We start from the raw sequence: 27968 nt of genomic DNA, 5'->3' as shown, positions 1-27968 counted from the left end.
GGGGGAGGGAGGGGCCGCTGCTTTCCCATAGGGCCTCCCAACGCCCGGGCCCTGGGGGAGCCCTCTCTGGGTGCCCAGTGGTCGGGGCAGCCCCCGGGGCTCGGCCGCACTCCTCGCCCCCTTTGCCGTGAGAGTCGGCCCCATTCCGCCTTCCGGAGCAGCTCGGCCTTTTCAGGAGGGCCGGCCGGCGGCTTGGCCGGGGCCGCTGCAGTGGGACGAGGCGGCGAGGAGGGCGGCCGTTCAGGGGCAGCCCCCCCCCCCCCACTAATGCTTCCCAACCCCTCATGCTTTGAGAAGCCAGCCCAGCCCAGCCCAGCCGCGCTAGGAAACGGCCGTGTAAACAGAAGCTCCTCCTGACCCGCCGCCGCCACCTCGGCTCGGGACAAAACGCCGGGCAGGCGCTTGCATTAGGCATGGCTATTAGCGGCATAATGCGCTGATCCGCCCGCCCGGGGGCCTCTCTGCCTGCCCACGCTGTCCCGGAGAGGACACAGCCTGGCCTGGGCTCTCCCTGACTGGCCGGGAGTCCGAGGGATGGGAGAGGCGTCTGTCCGTCCGTCCGTCCGTCCGTCCGTGGGCCCTTTGGGGCGCCTCCCCCCACACCGGCCCTCCGGCCTGGCCCCTGCCCCCATCTCCCTCCTCCAGGGGCCCCCTGAGAGCCTTTTCTGCCCTCCCGGGCTCTTTCCTTGACTGGTTGGCTCCATCCTGACCCGAGCCGGGGAAAAGGCCGAGATGATGAAGGGGCCGAAGGGAAGGCCTTGGGGGAGCCCCAGGGAGGAGCCTGGCCCGATGGGTGCCGCAGCCTCCTCCGCCCAGTGGAGAGGGACAGAGCAGGGGCTCTACTAGCGCTACTCTGGCGAGAGGGCGGGAGGCGACGGCTGTGAAGAGGCCAGAATTGGGGACGTTTCAGGGGCTCGGGGCTCCCCAGAGTGGCCGGTTCTGCAGGACGCATCACCCCATTTTTCATAGGACGGTCCTGTCACCCCCAGATGGGGGTCTGACGGGGCAGCCGCAGGGTGGGGATGGGGACCTAGGGGAGGCGGGCGATGGAGGAAGGCCGAGGATGGGGCTTTGGGAGGGCGAGGGACTCACGCAGGGTCTCCAAGCTCTTCAAGCGTCTGAAGCAGGATTCTCCCTTGTGGGTCCCCATTTTCCGAGGAGGAAACCGAGGCAGAGAAGAGCCATCCCTAGGTGTGGGCTTGGTTGTGGTTCCCCGGTCCCGGTCAAGCGGCCCGGCCTGGAGGTTCCTGTGAAGTGGTCGTAGCCCAGCCATTCCTGCCCTGATGGCCAGGACCTTCTCCCGGGGGGCCTCGCTGCCCAAACCATGGCCAGTGGGACGGACCAGCCCCGAGTTCAGATCCCAGCCGGGGTGCTGTGCATCTGGCCCCGGGCAGTCTTCTTCCCTCATCTCCCCCAGCCAGGCTCCTCATCTCTAAAATGGGCTGAGCGTACCCCCGGGGCCCCCTTCTCCAGGCTGCTGATCGGGGGAAGCACTTCGACGTGCCTCTGACCCCCGTCCTCGTGTCTCACGCGGGGAGCCCAGAGTTCCCCTTGGGGGCCTTCACCCGAGGAGTGGGGGGGCTTCTGTCCCGACTGGGGAGAAGGCAGGGCAGGTGGGCCCTGGAGAAAGTGCCCCCAGCCGTGCCCCGGGGCTGTCCTGCTCAGGATCCGTCCCCCCTCGGGCCCCGGCGGACCCTCTCCCTTGTGGCGCGCTCTGTTTCCGGGCTCTCCTCTCTGCTGGGGGCTGTGAGTATTCGTGCTGGCTGCCGAGAACGCGAGAAAGGCCGGGAGCCGCTGGCAGGCTGAGAGAGGCCCCCGCGCCGGGCACACTGGGGGGAGGAGGAGGACGTGGCCTGCCGTTTCCCGACTTTTCTCTCAGATCCCCAGGGTTGGCGCGTGGCCACTCCGCGGGGGGCAGGGAGCCCGGCCCGGTGTCTCGCTCCGGCTTGGACGGACCGGCGTAAGGAAGCTCTCTTCTCAGTAGAGACCCTCGGGCCGGCCTGGACGATCCCCTGGTCCGAGGGGGCCTCCCTAGAGGCTCCGAAGAAAGGCAGGCCGGGAGTCCCGTCCCGCAGCCATCCCCGTAGGCCTGTCGTGGCCGTGTCCGGGCCAGGGCCTCCCGGGAGGGCAGAGCGACCCGAGGTCTGGCTTCGCTGCAGAGGCCCATCGCTCAGGGAGCCTCAGCCAGGCCGGGCAGCGACGGGGAACGCTGCGGCACGGGGGGCTCTCGTCCTCCGTCTGCTACGGGCGGCGGTTCCTCCCGAGAGGGAATGGCCGCCCTCTGCGGGAGACACGGCGCCCGGCTGTCCCCGCCAGGCCTTTCCTGGGTCTGAATTTGTCAGCAGGACAATCTCGGGCCAATGGATGGTCGCGGCGGCTCTCCAACAGACGCGTAGCTCAGGCGCCCGTCCCCGACGCCTCGGCCCATAGATGGCCAGGAGGGAGCCGTCCCTGCCGAGCTCCAGGCCTGGCTGAGAGGCCTCGGCCACGTCCTTAGCCATCACTGGCCTTTGGGCGCCGGGCAGCCTCTGCCCCTCCCCTCCTGGGCAGCCTGGGCCCTACCCACTCCTGCCCTTTTCCCCAGGCCCTCCAGGAACGAGGGCTCCCGGAGCTCCTCCTTTCTCATGCCAGTCCCGGTCCTGGTGTTGGGTCTGAGGGAGGCACCTACCTGCCCTCTCTGTGCCCAGCGCCACCCTCCATGCCTGGCATGCATCCCCACACCCTTGGCCTCTAGGTGCCACGCCACCTCCTACAGGATGTCTTCCCTGATTCACCCCTCCCCCGGGGGCCTGTAGGGACGCGCCTGGCATCTCCTCCTCCCTGATGGAGCTCGCTAGCCACGGGAGGGCCGGCCGATAGAGCGCCGCAGGGAGGTGACGCTCTTTGTCTGCTCCTTTCCAGAATCATCGACCAGCGGTTTGAGAAGGCGGCCTACTTCGTCTTCGGAGATTTCAACTTCCGACTGGACTCCAGATCCGTGGTGGAGGTGAGCTTGCCCCGGAGGATGCTGGGACCTGTCACTAGGAGCAGGGTTCGAGGCACTGGGGGGGCCCCGAGCGGGCCCTGAGCCGTGCTCATTCCTGGGGAACAGAGGGCGCGTGCACCTCGCGGGGGGCAGAGCCAAGCGGGGCCGCGGGGGAGCGCCTGCCTCTGGGCCCTCCTTCGGGCTCCTCGCCGTCATCTCTCTCTGCCGGGTCCTGCTGGACATTCATGGCAGCGGGCTTGGGGCCGGGGCACCGGCGTGGGCACGAGGGGCTTTCCTGGCTTGTCAGGGCAGCCCTCCCCTGGGCACGTTCCGCTGGGCCAAAGGAAGGCATTGGTGGGAGTTCCCGAGGCTCCAGAAAGGGCTGCCATGGCGGGGTTTTTGTTTAGGAATGGCACGATCCAATTCATTGTTGGCTTCCACACTCACTGTGTGTGTGTGTGTGTGTGTGTGTGTGTGTGTGTGTGTGACAGAGACAGAGACAGAGAAGGAGAAACGGAGAGATGGAGGGAGGGAGGGAGAGATCACAAAAGCTCTTGGCCTTTGGGGATGGAGAATGAGGTTTCGAATGCAGCCCTGGAGTCTATCCCCGGTTCTGCCAAGATGGCAAGTGTTGGGGCCACGTCCTCTGGCGCGGGGGGCCTCCACAGCACCCACAGGTTTCTGCCACCTTCCCTGAGGCTGACGAGGCTCCTCCCTGTGTGGCCTCATGCCTGGAGCCTAGAAGGTGGCCCCTGGAAAAGGGCTTTTCCCCCAAGGGTGTCCCTTTGTTCCGCCACAGCAGTGAGCACGATCGCCCTTTCAAACTGCTCGCCGGGAAGTTAGGAGATAGCAGGGCAGCGGGCCGGCCAGAGCCCGTCCACCTCAGAGGCAGGCCCAGCTTCCAGAACGCTTGGTGGCTGGGTGACGGCCGGCTGTCCTCGGCCCTCTTGAATGACGGGTGGGAGTGCCAGGCCCCCTCCCTGGATGAAAGCCCAGGACAGCAGAAAGAGCCATAATTCCACCCGCGTCCCGGGTCCCTGTGCCTCTCCTCGCCCCCTCGGATGCCCACCCTTCCTCATCCTGTGCCCCCGAGCGCCCACTTCCCAGAGGTCTCTGGACTGGCTGCTGGCACCACAATCCATTCGAGAGCGAGCGCGGCCGGTCCACAGCAGCTGCTGACCTCGGGGCCGGGGCTGCCAGTCGGGTGGTCCCTGTGATAAGACGGAGAGGCTCGGCCCGTCGCAGAGCCCGGGTCTCCCATAGGAGGGGAGGCGTCAGGAAGAGGGCGATTGCTTCGTCGCTTGTGGCCCCTGGTCTGCCCGGAGCATCGCCAGAGCCAGGCCTAGACGGCGCGTTTGCTATCGACGGGACAGTCCCGTTCCTCCAGCGCGGCTCAGTCCGAGGCGAGCTCGGCCCGGGCGGCCACTTGGTCTCCCACATTTGGCTTCTCCGCAAAGCCACGAGAAAGCTGGGCCGTGGCGTGGGTGAGGCGCACCTCGATTGGCCGGGCCGGACCCCAGCGAAAGGCGATAGGAAGAATGAGGAGGCTGGACGTCCTCCCGGGCCTCCTGGTGACATCCTGGCCTCTCCCGGTGCTGCTGGGATCTGGGGCTCCCTTTGGATTCACTCAGAGGAGGAGGCGGCGGATGCCATTTGGGCACAGAATCTGGGGGAGCTTTCAGGGGCTTCCAGGCCACGGACACGTCTGGTCCCGGGCCGTGGCGTGTAGAGACGGAGGGGAGGCGGTTCCTGCCTGGGGCTCCCCGTCCATGGGGGTGTCCCTAGCACGCCCCGAGGGCTAAAGAGGGGCCTGGGTTCCCCTCATCGGAATGTGCACGAGAACCCGAGGGGTCCTGCAGAAGAAGGCCGAAGAGGTGCTCGAGCCGAGAACTTCTCTGCCAGGCAGCTCCTTCCTAGGCCGGGCCCGGCACCCACCTTCAGCTCGGCAGGGACACCAGAGCTGTGGGCAGCCAGAGGGCCCGGCCCTTCCCTGGCGGGGGAATGGGGGGCGGCTTTCTTTTAACCCTTCACCTGCCCAGCGAGGGCCTCTTTGAGCTGCTTTCTAGCTCTTCTCCCAAATGTGGGTGTTGTGTGACAGGCAGAGAACTCGGGATCGGGGGCTCCGTTTCCCCGCTGCTTCCCTTTTGGAGGAGGAAGAGGAGGAGCCCGACTCTGCCCCAGACGGCCGGCCAGCCCCAGGCTCTGCTCCCCCGCCGCCTGCCCGGGGCGCAGGAGCCGAGGATGGAGCGCCCGCCTCCCGGGGTCATTTCTCTGGCCGTAAACATCCTCGAAGCCATCCAGGCCTGGTGTGGCTTTGTCTCCACCGGTCACCGACCCGCCTGCTGTGAAGGGGCTCTCCCAAAGCTCTCCGCGCGCCTGGTGCACCTGGGCCAGAGCCCCCCGGGCCACTTGGGCTCCTCTGGGGCTCTCTCCTTCCCAGCCCTGCCCCCAGAGGGTCCCGAAGGGGACCTGCAGCGACTTCCCGTGCCCGTCCCCGGATCGCTCTCCGAGGCTCACGAGGCCGTCTTCCCGCCGAGGTCCCCGGAGCCCCCGTGGCTTGGCCCTGCCCGTGTTCCGGGCCGGCCGCCCTCTGAGTCGCAGGACCGGGTCCGGGTGGCGCTCCGTTTCTCCTTTCTCGGCAGCGTTCGGCTTGCCGGGAGAGCGCGCCCAGGCTGGAGGGTGCCCACCGCGAACCCAAAGCGAGGGCATTCCGGAAGGGAGACGCGTGGCCGCCGGCTCTGCGGGGCCTCCCCCAAGCCCACGACATTGGGAAGTCAGATGGCAAAGCTCCAGCCTAATTGACAATAAAAATCATAATCAGCATCGGGCCTTTATGGAGTCCCATTCCTCTGCGCAGGTCAATTAAGGGAGGATAAATCATTAGCGTTCCCCGGAGGCAGCGTTTTATGGGAGCCAAATCTCACGTCGTATCGATTCCTCCGGGAGGAAGCTCGTCTGGCCACGCAGAGAAATCCGGGCGGGATCGATGGCGCTGCCCTGGGCTCCCGGGGCCCGCCGGGACATCCGCCAGGGCAGGGCGCAGGCGGGGGTCGAGGCCGCCTGGCACGGGCCGAGGAGGCCTTTCTCTCGCGGCATCTCCCGGCAGAGATGCGGGCCTGGAGTGCCCAGGGCAGGCAGGCAGGCAGGCAGGAGGTTCTGCCTCGATTCAGAGGCTCACGCTTCTCCTGCTGCCTCGGTCCTCCCTTCCTGGCTGGCCTCTGTGCCCAGCCGGGGGCCCCCAGAGCGGATGGGATCGCTCACCCTCTGTGGGATTCCGTTTCTCGAGGGATCCTTCGGGGCAGGGACCAAGCCTCTGGCGACATTGATGGACGAACTCCCATGTGAGCCAACGCTCTCCAGCCCTAGAGCCCGGCACCTCCTCCCAGCTGATCCCCAGGAGAGAGTTGGCAGGAGCCCTGAGGAAGTGGGTGACTGGCCCAGGGTCTCACTGCCGGGAAGTGTCAGGCTTGGGCTGCCTCCCTTCAGATCCCATCACCATTCAGCGAGGCACAGGGCCCCCAAGGGGGATCCTACTAAGGCAGTGTGAAGGAAGGGGAGCCAGAAGCACAGGCCCCCAGCCAGCCATTCGGAGGGGCCGCCTGGTCAGCTCAGCTCCTTGGAAGCCTCTTGGAGCGCAGATTTGGAAATGAGAAAATGGGGCCCTCGGGGGCACTGAGAGCCTATCATGCCAGGGACTCGGGTGGGCCAGATTGGGATGGGCCCTGCTGGTACCTGCTGAGTTCCAGGAGGAGCGCCCAGCAGGCAGGGGTGCCCAGGAGCCTTCAGCCCTCTTTTTGAAAGGAACTTGGCAATCACGTTCCCTCTCAGCTCACCAGACTCAATCTTCGCATCAATACTGCATATTGATTCCAAGACAGAAGAGTGGGAAGGGCTGGGGTTGTGACTTGGCCAGGGTCACGCCCCTAGGAAGTGTCTGAGGCCAGATTGGAGCCCAGCACCCCCTGGGCCTGGCCGTACCCACAGAGCCCCCCCCCCCCCCCCCCCCTCCCCCCTCAGCAGTCTTCTCTACTCAGCGGAGCGGAACTCCAGCTCGTTGGAACTGAATCAGGAAGCTGCTCTGTTGGGCCTCAAGCAGGGCCTGGGGCTTAGGGAGGCGGGACTTGGTTTGTTGCCAGCATTACCTGCACAGGACCCAGGTTTGCCCGCCCTGAGATGCTGGGAAGAGAGAGGCAGCCCAGGACCCTGCGTGGACCATCTCCCCACCTATCTCAGGGATTCGGCCCCAGGAGAAGCCTTGGAGTTCGCCCTGTGCCCCCGCACAAGCCCCAGGGGCCGACTGGTACGCCTTGGCTTGACGGGGGATGACAGCCGGCCGTGGCTACCACTAGCCTCACGCCCTGTCCAGCGTGGGAGGCCCCCGACCCCTCTGCCGGTCCTGGCTGCTGTGGGCCTTGTTTCCCTGCCACCGGCCCCGTCTTCTCCCATGATGCTCAGTGCGTCCGCTCTGTTGGCATCCTCCTCTCCGTCGTCCAGTGATCTCCAAGCTCCTACCCCACTCCAGCCTCCTCCCGAGCCTCCCCTCAGAAGCCTCCCTGCTCCGGAGGATCTCCCAGAGGAGAGCTCTGGCCCCGGCCCCCTCCTCCTGCGCCGTCCTGTGAGGGACGTGACCGTCCCACTTTATGTCCCAGGAGCGGTGCTGGCGCTTTCCCAAGAGTGGGAGAAAAATCAATCGTCCATAATTGTATTGTTTGCTCAAGAAACGTCTGAATGTGGCGGCGACTAGGCAGGCCTTGATTGGGGGTCGTTCATTATCCCATTCTGCCTGTGCTGACGTGGGAGCTGCCTGGGAGCTGGGACCGTTTCCCTGGGTGCCATTTGCTCCCCGTTTGTCCTTGAAGAAGCAAACGTCTCTGGGAAGAAAGGGGGCTGAGCTCTGCCTTGGGATGCGCCGGCTTCCAAGTGGCGAAAGGATCTCGGGGGCGGGGCTGGCACCGCACATCCCGGCTCCACCTCTGTGGGCAGACACGTGAGCTCCCCGGGGGTTGCCCCCCAATGACTCCCTGGACGGGGCCAAAGCTGCCACTTTAGGGCCTGCTATGTGCTGGTCCTGGGCTAAGCACTTGACACTCTGAGAGGTAGGTACTATTACTGGGCCCATTTTACAGCTGGAGAAACTGAGGCTGGCAGAAGGCAGTGTGACTGCCCAGGGCCATATAGCTAGCCAGCTAGCGAGGGTCTTCCTGACTGCAGGCCCAGCCAGCCTCCCCAGCTAATACCCATAGTCACTCGGACTCCTCCCTTGCTCCTCTCCCCCTTTTCTCCCTCCTGGCACATAGGGTTTGGATGTGGCAGCAGATGGAGATGGGGACGGTGGGCCTGGGAGCTCTGCAGGCTTAGAGCCAGTCGTGAATGGATGGTTCCTGGGTTCAAGGCACATTGGGGTGGAAGGGCGCTACCAAACCCCAAGACCCTCCAGCCCTCCCTGGGACCTGCCTTGGCCATCATTGGGCCCCAAGGGGACTCCTGGCCCTCCACTTCCGGGGCTCACCTGTCTTCTGGGGGTGAAGGCATTAGCCTGGACGGATCCAGGAAGGCCAGGCTTCCACGGCCATGACTGTTTCACAGCCTAACATTCAAAATGCAAAGCAGCACACTTGTCGGGCCGCTCTGAAAGAAGGGGCTCGACAGGAAGAGTGAGCGGCAGGTTGTGGGCACCATTTTCCTGGGATGTGGGCTGGGCATGGCCTCGTTGTTGTAAAGAATTAAAATGAAGGGTTTGACTAAATATGTGAGAATTCTAAGATAGTACTGTGGTCACCAGTTTAAAAATATTATAGTTCAAGTCAAACAGACTTTCAGTAGCTTTATTTACAAAGAGGTGGAAAGAGTGAAAGTAGAGAATTGTAAAAGAGGGCAGAGAAGAAGTCGAGTCTGTCACCTAAATGTCGCTCCAGTCGGGCTCAACCCACCCAGGGCTCGTTATCTCAGCCAGAGGACTCAGTGCTGAATTAAACAAGGACTCCACCCACGCAGCCTCCTCCAAGAAGGGGCGGCCTCTCTGGAACTAATCTCTCTAGAAGCCAGAAAAGGAGGGCCAGCTTCTCACTCACCCAAGCAAAGCTCCCAAGGAGAAGATCCAGGAGCATCTTACCAGAAGCAGTCCAAGAGCCAGAGTCCCGGGTCCAAGTCCCAAGCCGTAGCTCCAAGTCTCGGTCCCAGTCCGAGATCCTCCAAGCCCAAGATTCAGACCGAAGACCTCTTGGACAGGAAGTTCGGACCTTTTATAGTCCTTTTTCTACATCCCTTCCTGTCCCTCCCTCTACATTACGGGAGTCAACTGCAGTCTTTAATTTGCATCGTGCTGCCCGGGGTGGTCCGTCAATTCTGGAGTTGTCACCCACTCAAGCAAGGGGCTTGCGGCCCTCCCCTATTAGGGTTAAGGAGGGTGTTTTCAGTTTGTGTTGGTTCATTCAGAAGCAGGCAAGGGGAGAGTGAATCCTGTCTTCTCACTGTAGACTCACGGGCCACCAAGGGCTGGGCCTCGGCCTGGAAGTCCTAGCCCAGTACCACAGTCCTGGTGCAGAGAGGGGCGCTGCTCCGACAAGTCGGGCATGCAGCGGCGCTGAAGCCTCTGGGCCCCGGGTGGCCATAGAGTTGGTGGGCCGTACGAGATGGCATGTAGGTGTTATTATTGCCATTTTACAGAGCTGGGAACAGAGGCAGGCGGGGGTCAAAGCAACTGGTGAGCATTTGAGGCTGCATTTGAACTTGAATCTTGACTCCAGGCCCAGCACTCTGTGCATCCTGGTGGCCCCTAGTTGCCCCAGTGAGCCCCAAGAAGAGCCTGTTGGTGGGTTGGCCTCCTTAGCCCTCTTGGCATTGCCCGGGCAGTTCACAGTGCAGCAGGGAGTCTGTCCAGCAGGTAGTCTTCCCTCTCCTGCTTTCTCTGCTTCGGCCTTTCCCCAGCTTCCTGCTAGGCCTGGCGTCTCTGTGGCCCCTCTTCCCCCAAGCATTCTATCCCCATTGGGACAGGAAGCCTGTCAGACGCCAAGGCAAGGACAGAGAGAGGCCAGAGGTGGACAAATGAAGGTAGGGACCAGCTCCCCCAGACGCCCAGGTGTTGGAGCTGATCAGCCGGGTGTAGGAAAGCGAAATGATGCACTTCCTGACCCTGGGCCTCCTCGGTGCTTGGCTGGCACCGGTCTGGGGGGCATCCCCAAGGAGGACGTCTGCCCTTTGAGATGGGGCCCTGGCCACTGCCTCTTCCGAGCCTGCCATGTATCCTCCCCTCCTGCCATGTTGACCAAGACTCCCCTGCCAGAAATGGGCCTGCTCACGGCCTGGCACAGATACCCAGCAAAATTTGCTTCCTGAGTTTGTCCCTGGCAAAAGAGGGAATTAGAGCCTCCTTGGCTTCCCCACACGAGGGCGTTCACTTTGGGGGATCCCCCAAGAGTGCAAGGAAGCTAGGCTGGAGTGCGGAGACCTTCATGAGGCCTTTGCCCTTCCTTTCCTGGGTGCCCAAGGGCCCCCTGGGAATGCCCCCCTTTCACCTCCATGTCTTCCCTCGGCCCACTGCACCCCAAGGGCCTCAGGACTGGGAGCCAGAACCACAGATGAGGCAGGAACCGGGGAGAAGTCACCTCTGAGCCGGCTTTTTGGCCAAGTCCCATCGAAGGACCCACAGATCCCGTGCAGGGTCACCCTATTGTGCCCACCGAGCCTCCTGTTGGCCCGGAGTTCTGTTCTGTGTCTTTGGTCATGTGAGGGGGCCCTGGGGAATGTCGTCCTCGCTTCTAGCGAGGTGCTGGCTTGGGCAGAAATAGGGAGAGGGAAGGCCGAGTTTGAGGTGTTCCTGGGAAACCCCGAGATGTCCAGCAGGCCGTTGGGGATGCCCAGGAAGAGCCTGGGGCTGGATCTCTTCCTGTGGGAGTCGGGCACCTGCACAGGAAGGATTGTTAAAGGCACGGGAACAGGAGAGGAGGGAGAGAGGAGAGAGCATGGGGGGGGGGGGCCGTGGTCTACAAGCGAGTGAGCCGTCGAGGCCAGAGGGGGCCCGGCTCTACCCTGGGTGCTCCTCGGCCATGGCTTCCCCGGGGGTGCTGGTGCCGAGTCCCTGGGCCCTGGGAGGTCCTGGGAGATAGCGGATGCTGACGCCACGGGCAGCCCAGCTTTTGTTGGGCCTTTTCATCTTGGAGTCCCCGTCCCCAGGGGCGAATGGACAGTGGATGAGCGGGCTCTCCTCTCCTCTTCCCGTGTGCTGTCCCCGGGGCAACAGGAGGCTTTAATCACTCCTCACTCCAGCTGCCCCGGGCTGGGCTCTGCCTGTCCCATTACCCGGTGCCTCAGCTGCTCGGCTGACATCCCTGCGTCTGGGCTGATGCTGCCAGGCTTCCTGGCAAGATTCATTGGAGGTTAATTAAATCCATCTTCAAAACAACGAGGGGCCAATGAGCCGTGTCCTCGTCGCACTAGTAAATTAAAGGATGGGATTGTTTCTTCCCAGGCTGCTACGGGCGGGCGCCGCCGCCTGAACGCTCGTCCTTGGGCTGCCAGCTTCCGGCCACCCCAGCAGGGCCCCGGAGGGAGGCGGACCGACCCGCTCCTCGCCTGTAGCCACAGCGGCCGAGGATGAGCCAGGCGGCCACCAGCCCCATGTGGGAGCCGCCCGACTACCAAAGCCGGCGCGATTCCCTGGAGGAATCCGCAGCTTCTCTTATTTCAGATGCAAATTGAACCCAAAAGATGAGACTTGGATCAAATTTGGCACAGCTTGGGCTGTAATTAAAACATACACAAATTAAACGCAATTATGTAGCGCTCCCTGATAGGCCCAGCCAGCCTCACAGCCGTCAGCGCCTCAGCCTATGAGCTCGCAGTACGCGGCGTCTGCGATTGTTCCCGGGCACGCTGGTGGCCTTGCGTGGCAGCCCTGGCAGCTGGGAGGCTCAGCTGGCCCACAGTGACAAAGAGTGACGGCCGTACCAGCGGCTCCCGGCGCCGCGTGGCCCCAGCTCGGACGAGTTGGGGCCACACCTGCCATCCATCACCTAGCTGACAGGGCCGGCGGTGGATGGCGCCCAGCCCCGAGGAGCTCTTTGGGTCTCTTTAAATGTTAAAGCCGGGTGCCCCACAGGGACAGGCGGGAGTGTAGCCCCAGATGGGCACGCTGGCCTCCCTCATGGAGACACAAACCCTGGCGACATCCCTCTTCAGCATCACCCAATGGCGGTGCCATGCGGGGCAGAGGCAGAGGCTGGACGGACGCCCTCATGCAGCTCAGGGGTGTGAGGAACCCCGTCTCTCTGTCCCTCGTCTCCTTCCCTCCCTCCCCCTCTCCCCATCTAGATTTCTTCCCCCACCTCTCTCCTCCCTCTCTGTCTCTGTCTCTGTCTCTCTCCCACCCTTTCCCCCCCCCTCTCTCCCCCCCTTCCCTTCTTCCCTACTCCCATCCCCCCAGCACTCTGGAAGGGGGGCCCTCCCCCACACCCCAGGCCTGCGCCCCTCCTGCAAACACAGAGGGTTGTGGGAACAGGAAGCCGGTCACTGAGAGGGTCGCTAGAATGTCCTGAGGGCTCGGGCAAAGGAGAGAGGCAGGAATGAGGAAGGTGCTTTGGGAGTTGGCATTTAAGGCCCAAAGCTCCAGGCGGAGGCTCATCACGGGCCGAGGGCAGAGAGCTGGCCTTAGAGCCCGGCAGACCAGGGTCCGAGACCCGCTCGAGAACATCTTGACACTTGGCTTCCTTCCCTTGGGCTGAGGAGGGCCGGAGGCGTGGCTGCAGGGAGGGTGGGCCCGTTGTGCCTTCACGTCTGCGTCCTCTGCCGGGCCAGTGGGGGCCCTGAGCCTCTGAGAGCACCTTCTGCCCAAGAGTCGCCTCCCTGCCAGGGCCCAGACGGCCACAGAGGCCCGGAGGCCCGGAGGCCTTGCGCTTTTCCCTCTGAGCCTCTGAGGCCGCCCCAGTGATTAGGGGAAGCTTTGGCTGTGCGGGCGTAAACCTGGCACGACCATGTCCGTACGCAGGGGCTCCTGCGCGCCCCTCACAACCCAGGCAGGACAGGATGGCCGGGGGGGTGCCCAGGCGGCACCCCCCAGGTCCCGCTTCCCTCCTCCGCCCCCTGCCCCTGGGGGCGCCCAGCTCAAACAGGGGTGCCAGGCCGGCTGCTCCCTGGAGCTCGCAGAGGAGACGCGGGGCTTCGTCACGGGTTGTTTTTGGGCCGCGGCGAACAATCCGCAGCTTCTGGAGCCGGCAGAGCTGTGACGGGCCTGACATAAACATCACCTCATAATGGCCTCTTTTCATTGACTGCGGCCGCACGGCCGTCCCAGCCGCTTGAGGACACAAGAGGCCCTTTGTGGGCCGGAGAATGGCCACACAGAGTGAGGTCAGCCCCTGGCCGGGCTCCGCTCTGGGGTCGCTCTCCCCGGGCAGCGCGGGAGGCCCGGGACAGCCGGAGAAGGGCTTTGGGCCCTTCTGGGCCGGCACCCGGCAGGGCGAGGGCTGCGGATGGGAGTCTCTGGGGACTCCCGGGGGGCGAGGGGGGGCCTGGCCGGTCCCGAGGCTGATGGCTCGATTCTGGAGGGGCTGGAATGGATGAGTCTTTTATGGAAATGTCCCTTTGTTCGTCCCGGGCAATCTCCGATTGCTTTTATTGATAGCCGCCCGCCGCCTCGATGCGGGATGATCCATGATCCCTCCTCCTGCGCTGCCTGGCAGACATCCATCACCGAGGGGCGGCGGGCGGCCGGCCAGGGACGAGGGCCTCCAAGATGGCGGGCCTCAGCCGGGGCAGGCCTGGGAGCTCCCGTGGGGCGCGGGGACCCGCCCGAAGCTCAGCGGCGCCCCATCCCTGCACCCCTGGCGGAAGCCTCGGGAGAGGCGCCATCTTTGTCAGGAAGGGACGCTGCCTCAGGGTGGGCCGAGCGCCGTTTTCAGGGCCCGTCCCCCCATCGGTCAGTTTGGCCCCCTCCTGGTCTCCTCATTCCTTGCCCCGCATAGATCTGGTCACGTCCCACAGCCTCCTCTCCTCTGGGCTGGCCTCCCAGCCTCGCCTCTGCCCCCCTCCCGCAGGCGCTCATAGTGATGCCCCCCGAGGCGCCGCCTGCCCGTGCGCCTCCCCCGCCCAGTTCCATGACTTCTGCTGGTGCGCAGGGACTCCTGGGACCCCTTGCATCGCTCGGCTCTGGGAGCCGCCCCCGCCCAGACCCCGACTTCCTCTAGGGCTTGGCTGGAGACCACCCTTCCACACTCCTATGGTGCCTGCCTCATTGGCCCTTTCTGGAACGAGCCGGGCGCTGCTCCTCCCGCCTGGCCGGGGACGCCGGGTGCTGAAGAAAGAGATTCCTGGCCCAGGAGCCCCCCCGCTGCCTCCTCCCTTTTCACCCCCGCAAGCTGCTGGGCTCGCCCGGACCCTCGGCCCGCACACAGGGCCGAGCCTCTCCGAGGGCTCTGCGGCTGTCTCGGGGCTGCGCAGGGCACCGGCGGCTGCCTCTTGACTCCCTCCGGCCGGATGAGGCGGTCGCAGGAGACATTCGTGAGCGGCCTTTTTCTCTGTGGAGATTCATGGCCAGGCCCCACGCCTGCTGCCCCCTTTCTGTAGGGCCGCCTGGCTCGCGCTTTGGGCCCATTTCTTTGACAAGCCTCCCAGCTTGTTCAGGAATTGGGCCTGCCCAAGGCAGGGCCAGGCAGAGGAGGCAGAGGTAGAGGAGGCAGGGGCAGAGGCGGAGGCAGAGGAGGCAGCGGCAGAGGCAGGGCCTGGGCAGAGGCAGCGGCAGAGGCAGGGCCTGGGCAGAGCCAGGCAGAGGAGGCAGAGGCAGGGGCAGAGGCAGGGGCAGAGGAGGCAGCAGCAGAGGAGGCAGGGGCAGAGGCAGGGCCTGGGCAGAGGCAGAGGCAGAGGAGGCAGAAACAGAGGAGGCAGAAACAGAGGAGGCAGGGGCAGAGGAGGCAGGGGCAGAGGAGGCAGGGGCAGAGGCAAGGCCTGGGCAGAGGGAGGGGCAGAGGCAGGGCCTGGGCAGAGGCAGCGGCAGAGGCGGAGGCGGCTCCTGCCCCGGCCCCTTTCCCTGCTTTTGTTTCCTGGGGCCTTTGTTCCCGATTTCATGCTATCAGAGGGCTGCATGTTTTCCTGCGTGCAGTTGTCAGAGGCATAAAAGCCCCGGAGCAGGGTCACAGTGAGAGGGACGGGCATGGAGAATTGGCGGAGTGTATTTGGAAGCCCACCCACCACCCGGCAGCCCCAGGGCTCCCCCGCGGACCACAAGTGCTCCAGAGAGGAGGAAGCCCCCCCCTCTCCCCGCCCCCCCGAGGCGGCCCCAGGCAGTCTGGCCTTCCTTCTGGGCCCAGGAGCGGCACACGCCTGCTTGGGATCCCCTGGGCCTGGGCAACAAGTGTGTGCTGCCGAGGATCGGTGCCGCCGTGGCCAGGAGAGCCCAAGCTCGCGGGCCCAAGAAGAGGCGGGGAGCAGGTGGACAGAGGGATGCTCACTTCATTTAATGGGATCCTCCTCCTGCTGTGGGGAGTGCACTGGGGGATGGGAAGCCTGGCTTGCACGGCCTCGGATGCCCAAGCGCTGCCGGTTCCTCAGTTCCTCGGTTCCTCGGCCCAACTCCAGAGCCCTGAGGCCCGCCAGGTCCAGGCAGCGGCTTTTGTCTCTCGTCTACCCCCTCCCCCTGCCCAGGGCCTTCCTGGCCAACTTCTCTTTAAGCTGTTGGTGGTCCCGGGGGAAGCAGCCCGGGACAAGGCCAGCCCCCAGGCCTGGCTCTCTCTGTGGAGGCTCAGGAAGGAGGAGGCCCTGACAGGCCCATGTACAGGCTCATCGGGCTGCTCACTTGTCTGTGGGATGGCGACTCGCTTCTCCGGGACGGCCGAGCAGAAGCTTCCCGGTCATGGTGCTGGCCTCAGTGCCTGGCAGTGTGCGCCAGAGCAAACAGGGAATCCTCCCCGCTGGTTAGAGGCTGCCCGTGAACCCTCCTGCCCGCCAGGCTCGCCAGGCCTCCTCGGGCTAGTGCCCTCGCGTTCTTGCAGAGCGCCGGAGCCTTACAAAGTCCTTTCTCTCAGCCTCTGTCCCTCCGCTCTGTCCTATGAGGTTCCCAGGCCTGTGGGCAGCTCCACCCTGCCCTGGGCCTCTCGGGGATGGCGTCCGGGCCTCTTGCTGAACCTTTTACACATGCCATGCCCTCAGGCAAAGAGGCCGGCCCAGGAGGCTTCTGGGTGACGAGGCCAGCTCTGAGGTCTAAAATAGCAGCCCAAGTGGGAAGGCCCTGGCTCTGCAGGTGGGTGCCCAGCGCTTGGCGGAAGACTAAATGGCCTCTGTTTCCCCCATGTGCCCTCCTGGCTACTGTCTGGGCACGATGGTCTTACATCCTCCCAGTTTTCCTCAGCCTTTGTGATGCCAGCACTCGGCGAAGGGGGCCCTGCACCCTGGCATCTGGGGGCGGGAGGGCCTCTTGGGCCTCCATTTAACATGGCTTGTTTGTAGAAAAAGGAGCAAAGCTGCCCAGCCTGGCTCCTGACTTAGCTCGGCGGCCTGAGCCCAAGCAACACCTCGGAGGGACGCCACGCAGGGCTCGGGGCCCGCTGCTCCCTGGGCCATCGGAGCAGCCACGCTGTGTATGTTAAACAGTCTGGGGACAGCTGGCCCGATTGGTTTTAATCTGCTGGCTAAAAAGTCAACATCCACCCCTTTGTCCTGTAGTCAGAAGTGACAGAGCTTCCCGGAAACAATGACCTTATTTCACGCAGGGCGCCATGTGGCTGCTGGCCCCCCGCTTCTTCCCAGCCCTGCTTCTCCCCTTAGACAATGCAGCATCTGGCAGGCCCTGCCCAGCTCTGAGGCCTGCTCCAGCCACAGTGTCCCTCTATCGGCCCACACCACACCGGAAGGCTGCCTAAGCCCAACCGGGGGGCCAAAGGGCAGGCTCTGCCCTGACGAATGCTGAGGGGCCCATCTGGGGTCCCAGTGGGTTCTGCCCACCAAGCACCCTCCTTGGCTACCTTGTCACCTGCCGGGAGAGGAAGATGAGCAGCCAGAGTAGTGAGGGACCCTCAGGGGCAGACGGGGGAGTCCCTCCAATGGCCCTGCTTCAAGACGGCCCAAGGGAGGCACCCTGGCTGCGATCCTGCTGCCTTTCTCTCAGGGCTTTCACCCAGGCTGGAATGAAAAACCAGGACCCCAGCTTCTCCCTGTCTCCCAAGAAAATCCTGGGCCTCCGATCTTCAGTACCTGCCCCTCTCTTGGGGAAACTTGAGGCCTTGTTGTCCTCCCAGTAAAGGGCCTGGAGCCATGACAGGCGGGTGGTGCCAACATCTCCTCCTTTGGAGGGTCTTTGTGTTGGACTGATTGCCTGCTGGCTGTGGAGTCTTCCCAAACCCCTTTCAAGAGTGAGGAATAATGGTGCCGAATGGAGGGTTTCATTCCTGTAATCTCTTGATCTTGGCTAAGTCTTTGGTTGTGCCCTATCCACATTCATCCGACCTTCCATCCCCTCCCCTGCAGCCAAAAGACAGTTCTTGTTGTCCCTGTGCCCCCCCAAAACGTGAGGACCCCAAAGAATCATGCTTCTGGCCCCACCCTACTGAGCTTGGGGTTATCTCTGTTACAGTGCAGTTTGGGGCCTCTTAACCAGCCCTTGCTGCTGGGTCATCTGCCCTGGGATGGCCTGAGGCACCGACACGAGCTGGACCCCACACCTGGCCAGGAGGGGTTCCCCAGGGACCAGCCAAGCGCCTTCTTGTGAGGTGGGGTGGAGCGGCCCATGGTGATGGGCCTTCCACTGCCCTGTTTGTATTTGCTAGCACCTAATATATGCCAGGCTCTATGCCAAGGGCTGAGGATTCAAAAGGAGGCAAAAGACCATCCCTGCCCTCGAGCTCACAAGCAAAATGCAAACAAGTAGAGATAAAGGAAGCTCTAGACCAGATAAATGGGAGAGAATGAACTGAGGGAAGAGGGGCTGGGGAAGGCTTCCTGTAGGAGGGGGGATTTGAGCTGGGGCTTAAAGGAAGCTGGCCAGTGGTCAGAGCAGAGGAGGGAGCATGTTCAGACCTGGGGGATGGACGGCCAGAGAGAATGCCCAAGCTGAGATAAGGACACAGCCAGGAGACTAGGGTCACTGGATGGAAGAGGACATGTTGGGGAGGAAGGTCCCAAAGACTGGGAAGGGAGGAGGAGGCAGCTTATGAAGGACCTTGAACAACAAACAGCACTTGGTATCTAATTCTGGAGGTCACTGAATAACATGGTCAAACCTGTACTTCAGGAAGGTTATTTTGACAGCAGAGCACAGGATGAACTAGAGGGGCAAAGACTGGTGGTGAGCAGACTCCCAGCAGCTATTACTAAGGTCCAGGAGTGAGGTGGTGAGGGGTCTGCACCAGGGTGGGGGCGGAGTCACAGAGAAGGGGACATATCTGAGGGATGCTATGAAGAAAGGAAATTGGCTAGATATGTTGCAGAGGTGAAATGGACCAGAGATGTTGTGGAGGTGACACTGACTAGATACCTTGCAGAGGTGAAATGGACCAGAGATGTTGTGGAGGTGACACTGACTAGATATGTTGCAGAGGTGAAATGGACCAGAGATGTTGTGGAGGTGACACTGACTAGATACGTTGCAGAGGTGCAATGGACAGGCTTTGGTACCACATTAAATGGGGGAGGTGAGAGAGAGGAGTCCAGGATGACTTCTACTGAGAACTGGTGAGGATGGCTGTGCCCTCAACAACAATCAGGCAGGTAGGAAGGGAGAAGGTTTAAATGGAAAGCTAATGAGCTCAGTTTTAGACTCAACTGAGTTTCAGATCCAGTTTGAGATATCTGAAAGGCAGTTGGAGATGTGATATTGGCAGTCAGTAGAGAGATTGGGGCAGGAGGGGTAGATCAGAGAATCACTGACATGGAGATGGTCATTTGATCCATGGATCACAGCCCTGGACCTCCTGCCCAGAGCCCAGCCTCAAGAGAAGCTGAGGGCATCGTCTGTGAAAGGTGAAGCCACGGAGCCTGATCTCGAGGGTTCTGGCAGTTCTAAACCCTTAATGATTGGGACCAGAATGTGTTGGAATTTCTGAATGGGTGAAAATTCAACCTTCTTTGATCCAGTAGGTTTGAGTTTCTTTTGGTTCTTGTAACAAAAGGCTTAAACTCTAATCTTTCCATATCTTTAGGCTGTGAGGGAGAGCATGTATGTGTGAACTCATATATGTGTGTGTGCATGTATATACGTATGTATGTACACATACGTGGCCTTCATTCAGATTTTGCCAAATGCCGTCTCATGTGATTCCATCTTAGCCTTCAGTCAGAGCATGGGCTCACACAGAGCCAGGCTCCTTACTTCCTCCTGTAAAAGCCCTCAGGGGTGGACTCTGGGCTGGGACAGCCTGTAAGAGTCAGGGCTGACCCCCAGGGACGGGCATCTTGGAGGCCATGTCACAAGGCAGGGAGTTTGACCTTTTGTCCATGTCCAGCCCCATGTCCACAGCTGGGCTGGGCCAGCTGTCCTCGATCCCAGGCAGGAGATGCCGTGATATGGTTAGGGGAAGGATGGCCACCTTGCTGCTACCACAGGACTTAACTCATGAGAGGTACCTCATCAGAGTGGGTCTCTGGCCTAGCCCAGAGCTCCCTGGAGCTGCCTGTTGGCCTCCGAACTGGTCATTCAGTCTGGGTGGCTTTCAGAGGGGCTCGTGGGGTCTCCTTGCTTCACTCCGGGCTTGTCCTCGGTTTTGCACATTTTTCTGAGAGCTTTGGCGGTCTGCTGGTTACCGGAAGGTGGACAGAGAAGTGGCTCCCCCTTGTCACCCGGGCAGGCTCCTACTTAGCATTTCCTTCTCTTAGTCCTGCTCAAGGACAGTGGGTGACCATAGCGTCTTGGACTCTGTTGGCCCTGGGAGAGAAGCATCTGCCGTCTTGGGATCAGAGGCCGGTGCCTTTGGGCCAGGCCCCAGTTCTACTTTGGACCTCAGTGGTTGAAAGAGACCGAGTGGCCAAGAATCCAGTGTAAAGATGGCATCTCCCCCCAGTGGCCTCCTTCCTCGGGGCCTGCTCCATCTCTGGCGCGAGCCCTCTCCCGGGCATTGCCACGGGCCCCCTAAGCGCCAAGGGGAGGTTACCTTGGGAAGCCGCTGCTCTCGTCTCCAGGACTCTTTTCCGAGCATGAAAACAAAATGGTGGAGCCCATCTGGCCTGCAGCCAGTACCCTTCTTTCTGACAGGAAGCTCACTCCCTGATCTGTCCATACTGCACAAGAAAAGCAGGAGCCGCTCCCTCGTGCCCCCAGAGCAGTCACCAACTGGGGGGGCATCGCTTCTTTGGCTGGAAATTCAGCTTAGTTCCATTTGAATTCCTTTAGTATGAGCAACAGAAATAGCACCTGCTCTGGTTGGGTTTTCCACAGTCCTCTCCTCAGCAAACAGAGCCCAGTCCCCTGGGCACAGCCCCCAGGCACCCTGCTCCCAGAGGCTTCCCGTGGCTTCCCCTCCCTCTCACGGCGTCCGTGCCATCCCTCCAGGCTATTCTCCGCTCAGCTGCGGGGGGGGCCCTCTTCTCAAGCCTGCTTCTGACGGCGGCAGGGCCACTCCCCTCCTCAAGAAAAGCCAGCAGCTCCCTATTACTCCTCAGATGGAACTGGAAGTTCTCTTTGGTCCTTTGAAGCCTCCACGTCCGCTCAGCCGGGCTTTCCTCCTGTTCCTCTCGGCACTAGGCACCCGTCGTGCCGGGCTCGTGCTTCTTCCTCCTCCCCACCTTGGAGAATCCTCCCCTTCCTTCGACAGGAAGGCCCTCCCGACCTCCCCAGGCAGACCCGCGTGTCCGTGGAGTGTCGCCCTTTTGACCGGAGCAACTGATTCTCTTTCGTCTTGGCGTCCCCGGAGCAGGGCCCGTCGCACCCCCTGACGGCTTGGCTTGGCTCTTCCTTCCCTGTTCTGTCTCCGACCCTTAGGATCTGGGTGATGCCCAGCGAGTCCCTTGCCCTTTCTGAGCCTCAGTTCCCTCATCTATAAAGTGCGAGTAGGCGGCTCCACGGTCACCTTCTGTGGTGTGGGAGAAGCAGCCCCCGGCCCCCTTTCACGGAGGGTCGGTGGCTTGTGGGCGGTCCCTGGGGCAGTCTGGCAGCTGAGGCAGAGCCCTCCAGGCTCAGGAAGCCACCGTTCCCCATCCCTGGCTTTCTTCAAAGCCCCAGGACTGCCCACAGTGGGAATCCTAGAGATGGGATGCCAGCCTGCCTAAGTCTCCCTGGGCCAACGGCCCCCCAAGGGAAGGCCTGTTGGATCTGCGCCTTAGAGGCAGAAGGGAGCCCAACTCCCTCACCATCCAGGTGGGGAAACGGAGGCTCAGAGACTCAGCCGGTGCCACCCAAGGAGTGACTCGGCTGCCTCTTCCGATTCCAAATGGCGCCCTGTTCGCCGGCCTCAGTGGCTGCCTTTCCCAGGGGCCCAGGGAGGCGCCCCTGGGGATTTGGGCATGAAAAGCTCATTGCTCGCAGTGAAAAGGAGAGCCTGGCTGCTTCCTCTGGCGTGGGAGGGGGCTGGGGGCTCTGCGAAATCCCCTCCCGCCCGCCCGCCCGCTGGCTCCCCTTCCTTGAACACTGACCTTGTCGCTTTTTATTGAAAGAAGCTGCCGCTGCCGCCGCCAACCTGGGAAAGGAGGGCCGGCCGGCCGGACGTGGTGGTGGCGTTTTCAGCTTCCCCTGAAGAGACAAAAAGGGAAATCCCTTGCTAAGCTGGAAAAGCGCCCAGCCCGGGAGCTTTCTGCATGGCTGACTCCGCTCTGGAGGCTTGAAAGGCCCCAGAGAAGGGGCCGGAGCAAGCGGGAGGCCAACCAGGTGACTCCCAGCATGTCTGGGGGCGTAGGAGAGGTGTGTGCGTGCATGTGTGCGTGCATGTGTGCGTGCGTGCGAGGGCACCCGGCGTGTGTGCGAGTGTGTGCAGGTGGGCACTGGGAGAGTGCCAGGGGCTGAGCAGGGCCCCCAGAGCAGAAAGGCTTCCCAGGCAGGCCGGAGCTGGGGGCGGGCTGGACCTTGTCTAGGGAGCCCCTCCCCAGGCCCATTCACTCCCCAAAGCTGCTTAAGCCCCTTAAGCCCATTAGCATTTGGATGCTGGCCTGGAGGGGGGACCCCATTGACCCTCACTGGGAAGGCAGCCTGAGTGAAGGCTGGCTGGAGCGCTTGTCAGCCTTTAGAGGGGTTTTAAGCAGCACAGGCGGGTGGGCGGCCGGGTTTTCCGCTTTGGTCCGGGTTCTAATCTGCTGTGTGTTTAAAGGCGAGCAGACTGATTTGTGACACATGAGGCCAAAGGCGTTCTGCAGGGGCTTGACCCGATTAGCCGGGCTGTGCCTGGAATTTCAATGCCTGCCACGGAGAGATGGGCTGAGCGGGGGATGCCGGGGGAAGGCCTGCTGCTGCTCGATGACCTCGATGGCAGCTCGCTGCCCACACAGCCAGATGGCACGAGGGAGGTGGTTTTGAGGCCCGAAGCCCAACCGAGGCTGGAGGCCAGAGACCCAGAGATGGCCGATGGGGGTGACAGGAGAGCGGAGGCTGTAGCGAGTGCCCGTCCCCGAGAGAGGCCTTACCAACAGAGGTCCTGGTGCCTTTGCCATGACTCTCCTCTCCCATGGACACAGCCTCGTTTCTAGCCCAGACAGTAGCTCTTGGACCTGTGGGTTGGGGCACCCATTTCCAGGGTCCCCTGGCCTTGGCATTTATGCTTCTCCTGGGGAGGGGGCCCACAAGGAGGGACACCAGCCTGGGCAGAGAAGCAGGCCACCAGAGGAACGAGCAAGCTCATTTCTGTGCACCTCCTGCCATCCCTCTTTAGGGTGCCTCAGGCCACTGGGATCTGTTCTCCTGTGACTACCCTGACCTTCCAGTTTTCTTGCTTTTGGTGTAGGTGATCTCTAGGTCATGCCCGCCCAGCCTTGATTCCAAGATGAGGGTCCCTTGAGCCTACCCTGCCCAGCCTGAACCTCGCCCCCATCCTTCTGTTTCCATGCTTCGTCATCAGTCACCTGTACACAGTTGGCTGGACCATACGGTTGCCAAGGCTAGAGGTGGCATTTGGCACTGCCCGGGCACTGGGGTTCTTCCCTAACGCCAACTACGGTGCTATGTTCTTGGACCTCTATGGAGAGAGAGAAGCGGATTATGCTAACAAATTGCTATAGTTTTCGAAGGCTGTTCCCCCTTCTTGTCCTTTTGTAGAATGTGGTGTACCGAGTCACACTCAGCAAGTTCGGACTCAGACGTCTTGGCTCAGATGAACAACGGCGTCTTTAGGTTCTAAAAGACAGTGGGGAGGAGAGAAAGAGCGGTGGGGGGTGGGGGCGGGAAGAGCTAAAGGTCTGGACAAAGGCAAATATTCCCATTTCAGAGAGAGGAGAGTAAAGTCTAGATCCAAGGACTTTGGCTTTGATTGCGAGGAAATTCTAGAATGGATCCGTAAGAGAAGGCTAGTGAAGTGAGAGGAAAGGAAGCCGTGATCAGAGAGAGCCTACCTGATGTCAGCAAGCACAGGATCGGGGCAGACTCGCCTCAAATCCTGTTTTGATGGGGATGCTACATGGTAAATCGGGGGAATGCTGAAGAGGTGGGCAGAAGAGTGGGAAAGTACCTTGTGTACTTCTTGGGGGCAAGATAGAGCTATGGGGGCTCACCAGGCATACCCATTCTCAAATTGGACGACTATACTGAAGGAGAACTCATTCGTGCAGGGGGTGTCACCTCAGTCTGAGATATTCCTGGGAGAAGGAATTCTCAAGTGGTGGCACCTTCTCCACAGCCTCAGAGAGCGGCTGCCCAGGGTCCCCGAGGACTCTATCCCCACCCTCACCTCTTCACTTCGGCCTCTCTTCGCTCTCTTAAGGTGCCTCGAGAAGGGTCCAGAGAAGCTGGAGAGCTTCCAGAGGATGGTGAGAATAAGGAAGTGCTTGGAGCCCAGGCCTGAGGAGAAGGAGGAGGAAGACGAGGAGGAAGAGGGCTGGTGATAGGAAGTGTGGGGCAGAAGAAGAAAGGCCCGGGAAAGGAGCGAGGAGGGGGAGGGAGAAAACCGTCTTCAAACATTTGAAAGGTCATCCTGTCTTGTCCTGTAGGAGAGGGATTAGGCTTGTTCTGCTCGGCCCCAGTGGCCAGAACCAGGTGCGAGACTTGGGGGAGGGAAGGAAAGAGTAGAAAGACTTAGGTTCAATGGAAAAAAAAAATTCCCTACAATAGAGAGCTGTTCTGACATGGCCTGTGCTGCTGTGGGAGGCAAATTAGTGAAGGGAGAAGCATTCGAGAAGCTCTCATTGTCACAGGAGCTGTGGTCAGCCCCATAGAGGCACTTTTCAAAAATGAGATGTCCCTGCTCTTTGGGGGCTCTTGGTGATTGGGGCAGGCACACAGGGGTGACGACTGCCATCCCAAGGACAGAGGAAAATGACCTGTCAGCCTCCTCCCTGCTTAGTCTCCACCTTGGCATCTGCCTCCTACACATCACCTGGGTCCCTGGGATCTGATGGGGTGGCACAAGATTGATCTGGAGGCCTGGGGACAAATTGTGACCACAATACACATTGGGCAACTCTAGGCACGACATCGAAGGAGTATTGGACATCTTGGTGGAACTTGCTGTGTGGTCTGTGTTCTTGGGGTGGGGTGGGGATAGGGGCAGATGCTGGTGCAGAAAGAGAACCGGAGACCATCCTGTTTCCTCAGCATCACCTAGCATGTGTGGCATGAACACAGACTCCATCAGTGCCTCCAGGAGCATGAGCAAAGCAAGCCTGTTTTGTTTTGTTTTGAAAAATTTTATTTAATTAATTGATTTAGGATATTTTTCCATGGTTACATGATTCATGTTCTTTCCCTCCACTCCTTCTCCCCCCCCATCCTCCCCCCCAATAGCTAACAAGTAATTCCACTGGGTTTTACATTGTCATTGATCAAGACCTATTTCCATATTATCAATATTTACATTAGGGTGATCGTTTAGACTCCACATCCCCAATCCTATCCCCATCGACCCATGTGATCAAGTAGTTGTTTTTTCTTCTGCATTTCTGCTCCCACAGTTCTTCCCCTGGATGTAGATAGCGTTCTTTCTCATAAGTCCCTCAGGATTGTCCTGGGTCACTGCGTTGCTGCTAGTAGAGAAGTCAGTTACATTCGATTGTGCTACAATGTATCAGTCTCTGTGTACAATGTTCTCCTGGTTCTGCTCCTTTCACTCTGCATCACTTCCTGGAGGTCTTTCCAGTTCACATGGAATTCCTCCAGCTCATTATTCCATTCCAATCAGATACCACCATTTGTTCAGTCATTCCCCAATCGAAGGGCATCCCCTTGTTTTCCAATTTTTTGCCCCCATGAAGAATGCAACTGTGAATATTTTCGTACAAGTCCGTTTATCTATGATCTCTTTGGGGTACAAACCCAGCAGTGCTATGGCTGGATCAAAGGACAGGCAGTCTTTTAGCGCTCTTTGGGCATAGCTCCAAATTACCCTCCAGAATGGTTGGATCCATTCACAACTCCACTGGCAGTGCATTAGTGTCCCAGTTTTGCCACATCCCCTTTGCTGTCATTTTGGCCAATCTGCTGGGTGTGAGGTGGTAAAGCCTGGTTTTTCTGAGACATCTTTTTGCCTTTTCTTCCAGGGCTTGGCGAGGGTTCTTTAAATGCTCTGCCCGCTACCATGTTACTGGGCCTGGGGGTGGCCAGGAAAAGCCCTTGGCATGTGTCTTCTGTTTTCCTTTCGGTGACCTAACCTCCGGCCCTGACTCTGTCTCTGCAGACACTTTGTACCAAAGCCACGATGCAGACCATACGGGCAGCTGACACAAATGAAGTCGTGAAGTTAATATTCCGTGAATCTGATAACGACCGGAAGGTAGGTAGCCTGAAGGGCCCGATGTCAGCAAGCGGGGAGGGGGCGGGGAACGTTCCTGGGCCCTGCCCCAGTGGCTGTGTGAGGGCCGGAGCTCCCCACTCTCCACCCTTTCTGTGTGGGGAGGTCAGTGTGGCCTGGCTGCTGGGGAGAAGGAACCCCCGACCCCACTCTTGGGAATCTCCCGGTCTCCTGGCCTGCCCCTTCCCCACGCAGGCCAAGCTCTCCTTTGGGTAGCTGCTCTGACCCTCGCTCTCTGCCTGCCTGTCTGAAGCTGGGGTGACCAAAGGGCTTGACCAGAGAGCTGAGGGTAGAAGGGAAGCCTTGCAGGCCCTCAGACCCCCTGAGCCTTTGCCCCGAGCCTGGCACCCCCTGCCATGCGTCCTTGCTTTCTTCCCAGGTCATGCTGCAGTTGGAGAAGAAGTTGTTTGACTATTTCAACCAAGAAGTGTTCCGAGACAACAATGGGACGGCGGTAAGTCGCCGCCTCCTCCCCAGCCCTCCGCGGGTCACGTCCACCTCAGTGGTGCCAGGGCCCGTCTCCCACCGGGAACCCAGGCCAGAGAGAGTGGCAGGCCAGGCCATGTGGATGGCCACTTAGGGGCCTGTCCACCCAGCAAGGCTGGAGAACCGTGCGTTCGTATTTAAATGCCCTGAAATGTTGGATTCAGTCCTGTGCTCGGTGCCTGCCGTGTCCCAGGCCAGAGCAGAAGCAGCCCATTGCATGGCTCGGCCTGGGAGGCTGTGGGCACACACCAGGGGTCTGGAGCTCTTCTGCATAAATAGCACCAACCACGTTAGAGCAAAACATACATGTGCCAGCTGCTTTTCATGCCCCGAGTGCCCACTGGGCCTAGAGCCCAGCCCATGCACCAGTTTGGACCTTCCCCCTGACCGTGGCCCAAAGAGCCGGGAGTCACCCCTAAGGACAAATGTGGGAGCTTCACGCTCCCCCGGGCCCGGGAACACCGGACAATATTGAGGGAGCCTCGGGACCTCGTTCTTGGCTGCGTGAGGGCCCCCATCATCCCTCGGGGCTCCCGCACTGGCCCGTGAGCCACACCTGAGAAGTGGAACCCTGAAAAAAGGCAGCATCTTTGGGTCACGGAAGAGGGAGCTGCCTCAGGCTCGGCCTGGATTCGAGAGTCTGTGGGTCTCTGCCAGCACCGAGCTGGCGTCTTGCATCACAAGGGAGGGTCTGCAGAGCTGCCTCGTTTGTCTTTAGCCCTTTGCTGGAGTTTCTCTGAGTAACAGGTGGGCTCCTTTCTGTCTCTGCGTGTGTGTGAGAGAGAGAGAGGGCGGGTGCGTGCATGTGTGTGTGTGTGTGTGTGCACGCACACGTATGCCTCTGCCCCTCTGGACACGTGTGCATTTATGACTCTTTCCCCTCACAAGTCTTTCTGACGGTCCGGTGTCCCAAGACTCACCACCCTCCTCGAGGACTTGCCTCTGAACCCTCTCATAGATGCCATTTTGCCATTTGGAGGCCTCCCTCAGTCATCCTCGGAGTAAAAGGGCTGCCCTGGGGTGACTGTGCCCGGCCTGGCATCGACGCCTCGGAAGGAGAGGCAGTTGGGTTCGGGCGAGGACCTAGCCCGGGGGTGGAGCTCGGCGTCCAGCCTGCAGCGGACAGAGCCCACAAGGGGACTCCCGACCCCCAGGAAGTGGCCGAGCATTTGAAGCGAGAGCCTTAGGAAGTCCCCACGGAGAGAGCCCGGGCCTCCGGCCTCCGAGCCGCCATTTTTCGCCCGGCTCAGATGCTACGCTTTCCGGTCGCACTCGGCGGGTCCGCGGCGCCCTTGAGTCTGGAGGCAGATTTGCCCAGGAGAAGCTGGAGCTGCCGCGGGAGGCCGTTCCAGGATGACAGGCAGCCCTCGGCCTTCCCGGGGATCCAACATGGCACCGCCTTGTCTCCTGCACTCCCCCTCGTGGGTGCGCTCCCGGGTGGATGCCCCACTGCTGCCCAGTCCTCCGCGGCGCGTTGGAGAAGCAGGAAATGTCCCCGCTTCACTGTGGCGGGCCAAGATGAATGGCGTAATGAGCCGCCGGAGATCATCTCATCTTCATGGTCTGGTTAAACACGCACACCACGGTCACCAAGAACAAACTACCTCTCGGCGAGGATAAATGTCCCTGGGCCGAACTCGGCCCCCCAAATCCATCGCATCCTTCATCAAGCACCGGCT

At 61.3% G+C, this 27968-nt stretch overlaps 1 protein-coding gene across 1 annotated transcript in view; it reads left to right on the top strand.

The window, feature by feature from the left end:
* Positions 1–27968, top strand: part of INPP5A (inositol polyphosphate-5-phosphatase A) — a 147204-nt gene that overhangs the window by 101762 nt on the left and 17474 nt on the right. The window contains exons 11-13 of the mRNA XM_044660306.1: positions 2902–2986; positions 25690–25785; positions 26183–26257. Coding sequence (XP_044516241.1) covers positions 2902–2986; positions 25690–25785; positions 26183–26257 — 256 coding nt within the window. The remainder of the gene's footprint in view (positions 1–2901; positions 2987–25689; positions 25786–26182; positions 26258–27968) is intronic.

Source organism: Gracilinanus agilis, chromosome 2, assembly GCF_016433145.1.
Source record: "Gracilinanus agilis isolate LMUSP501 chromosome 2, AgileGrace, whole genome shotgun sequence".
Lineage (NCBI taxonomy): Eukaryota > Metazoa > Chordata > Mammalia > Didelphimorphia > Didelphidae > Gracilinanus > Gracilinanus agilis.
The sequence above is the reverse complement of the archived record's forward strand: the minus strand, read 5'-3'. Positions and strand labels throughout refer to the sequence as shown.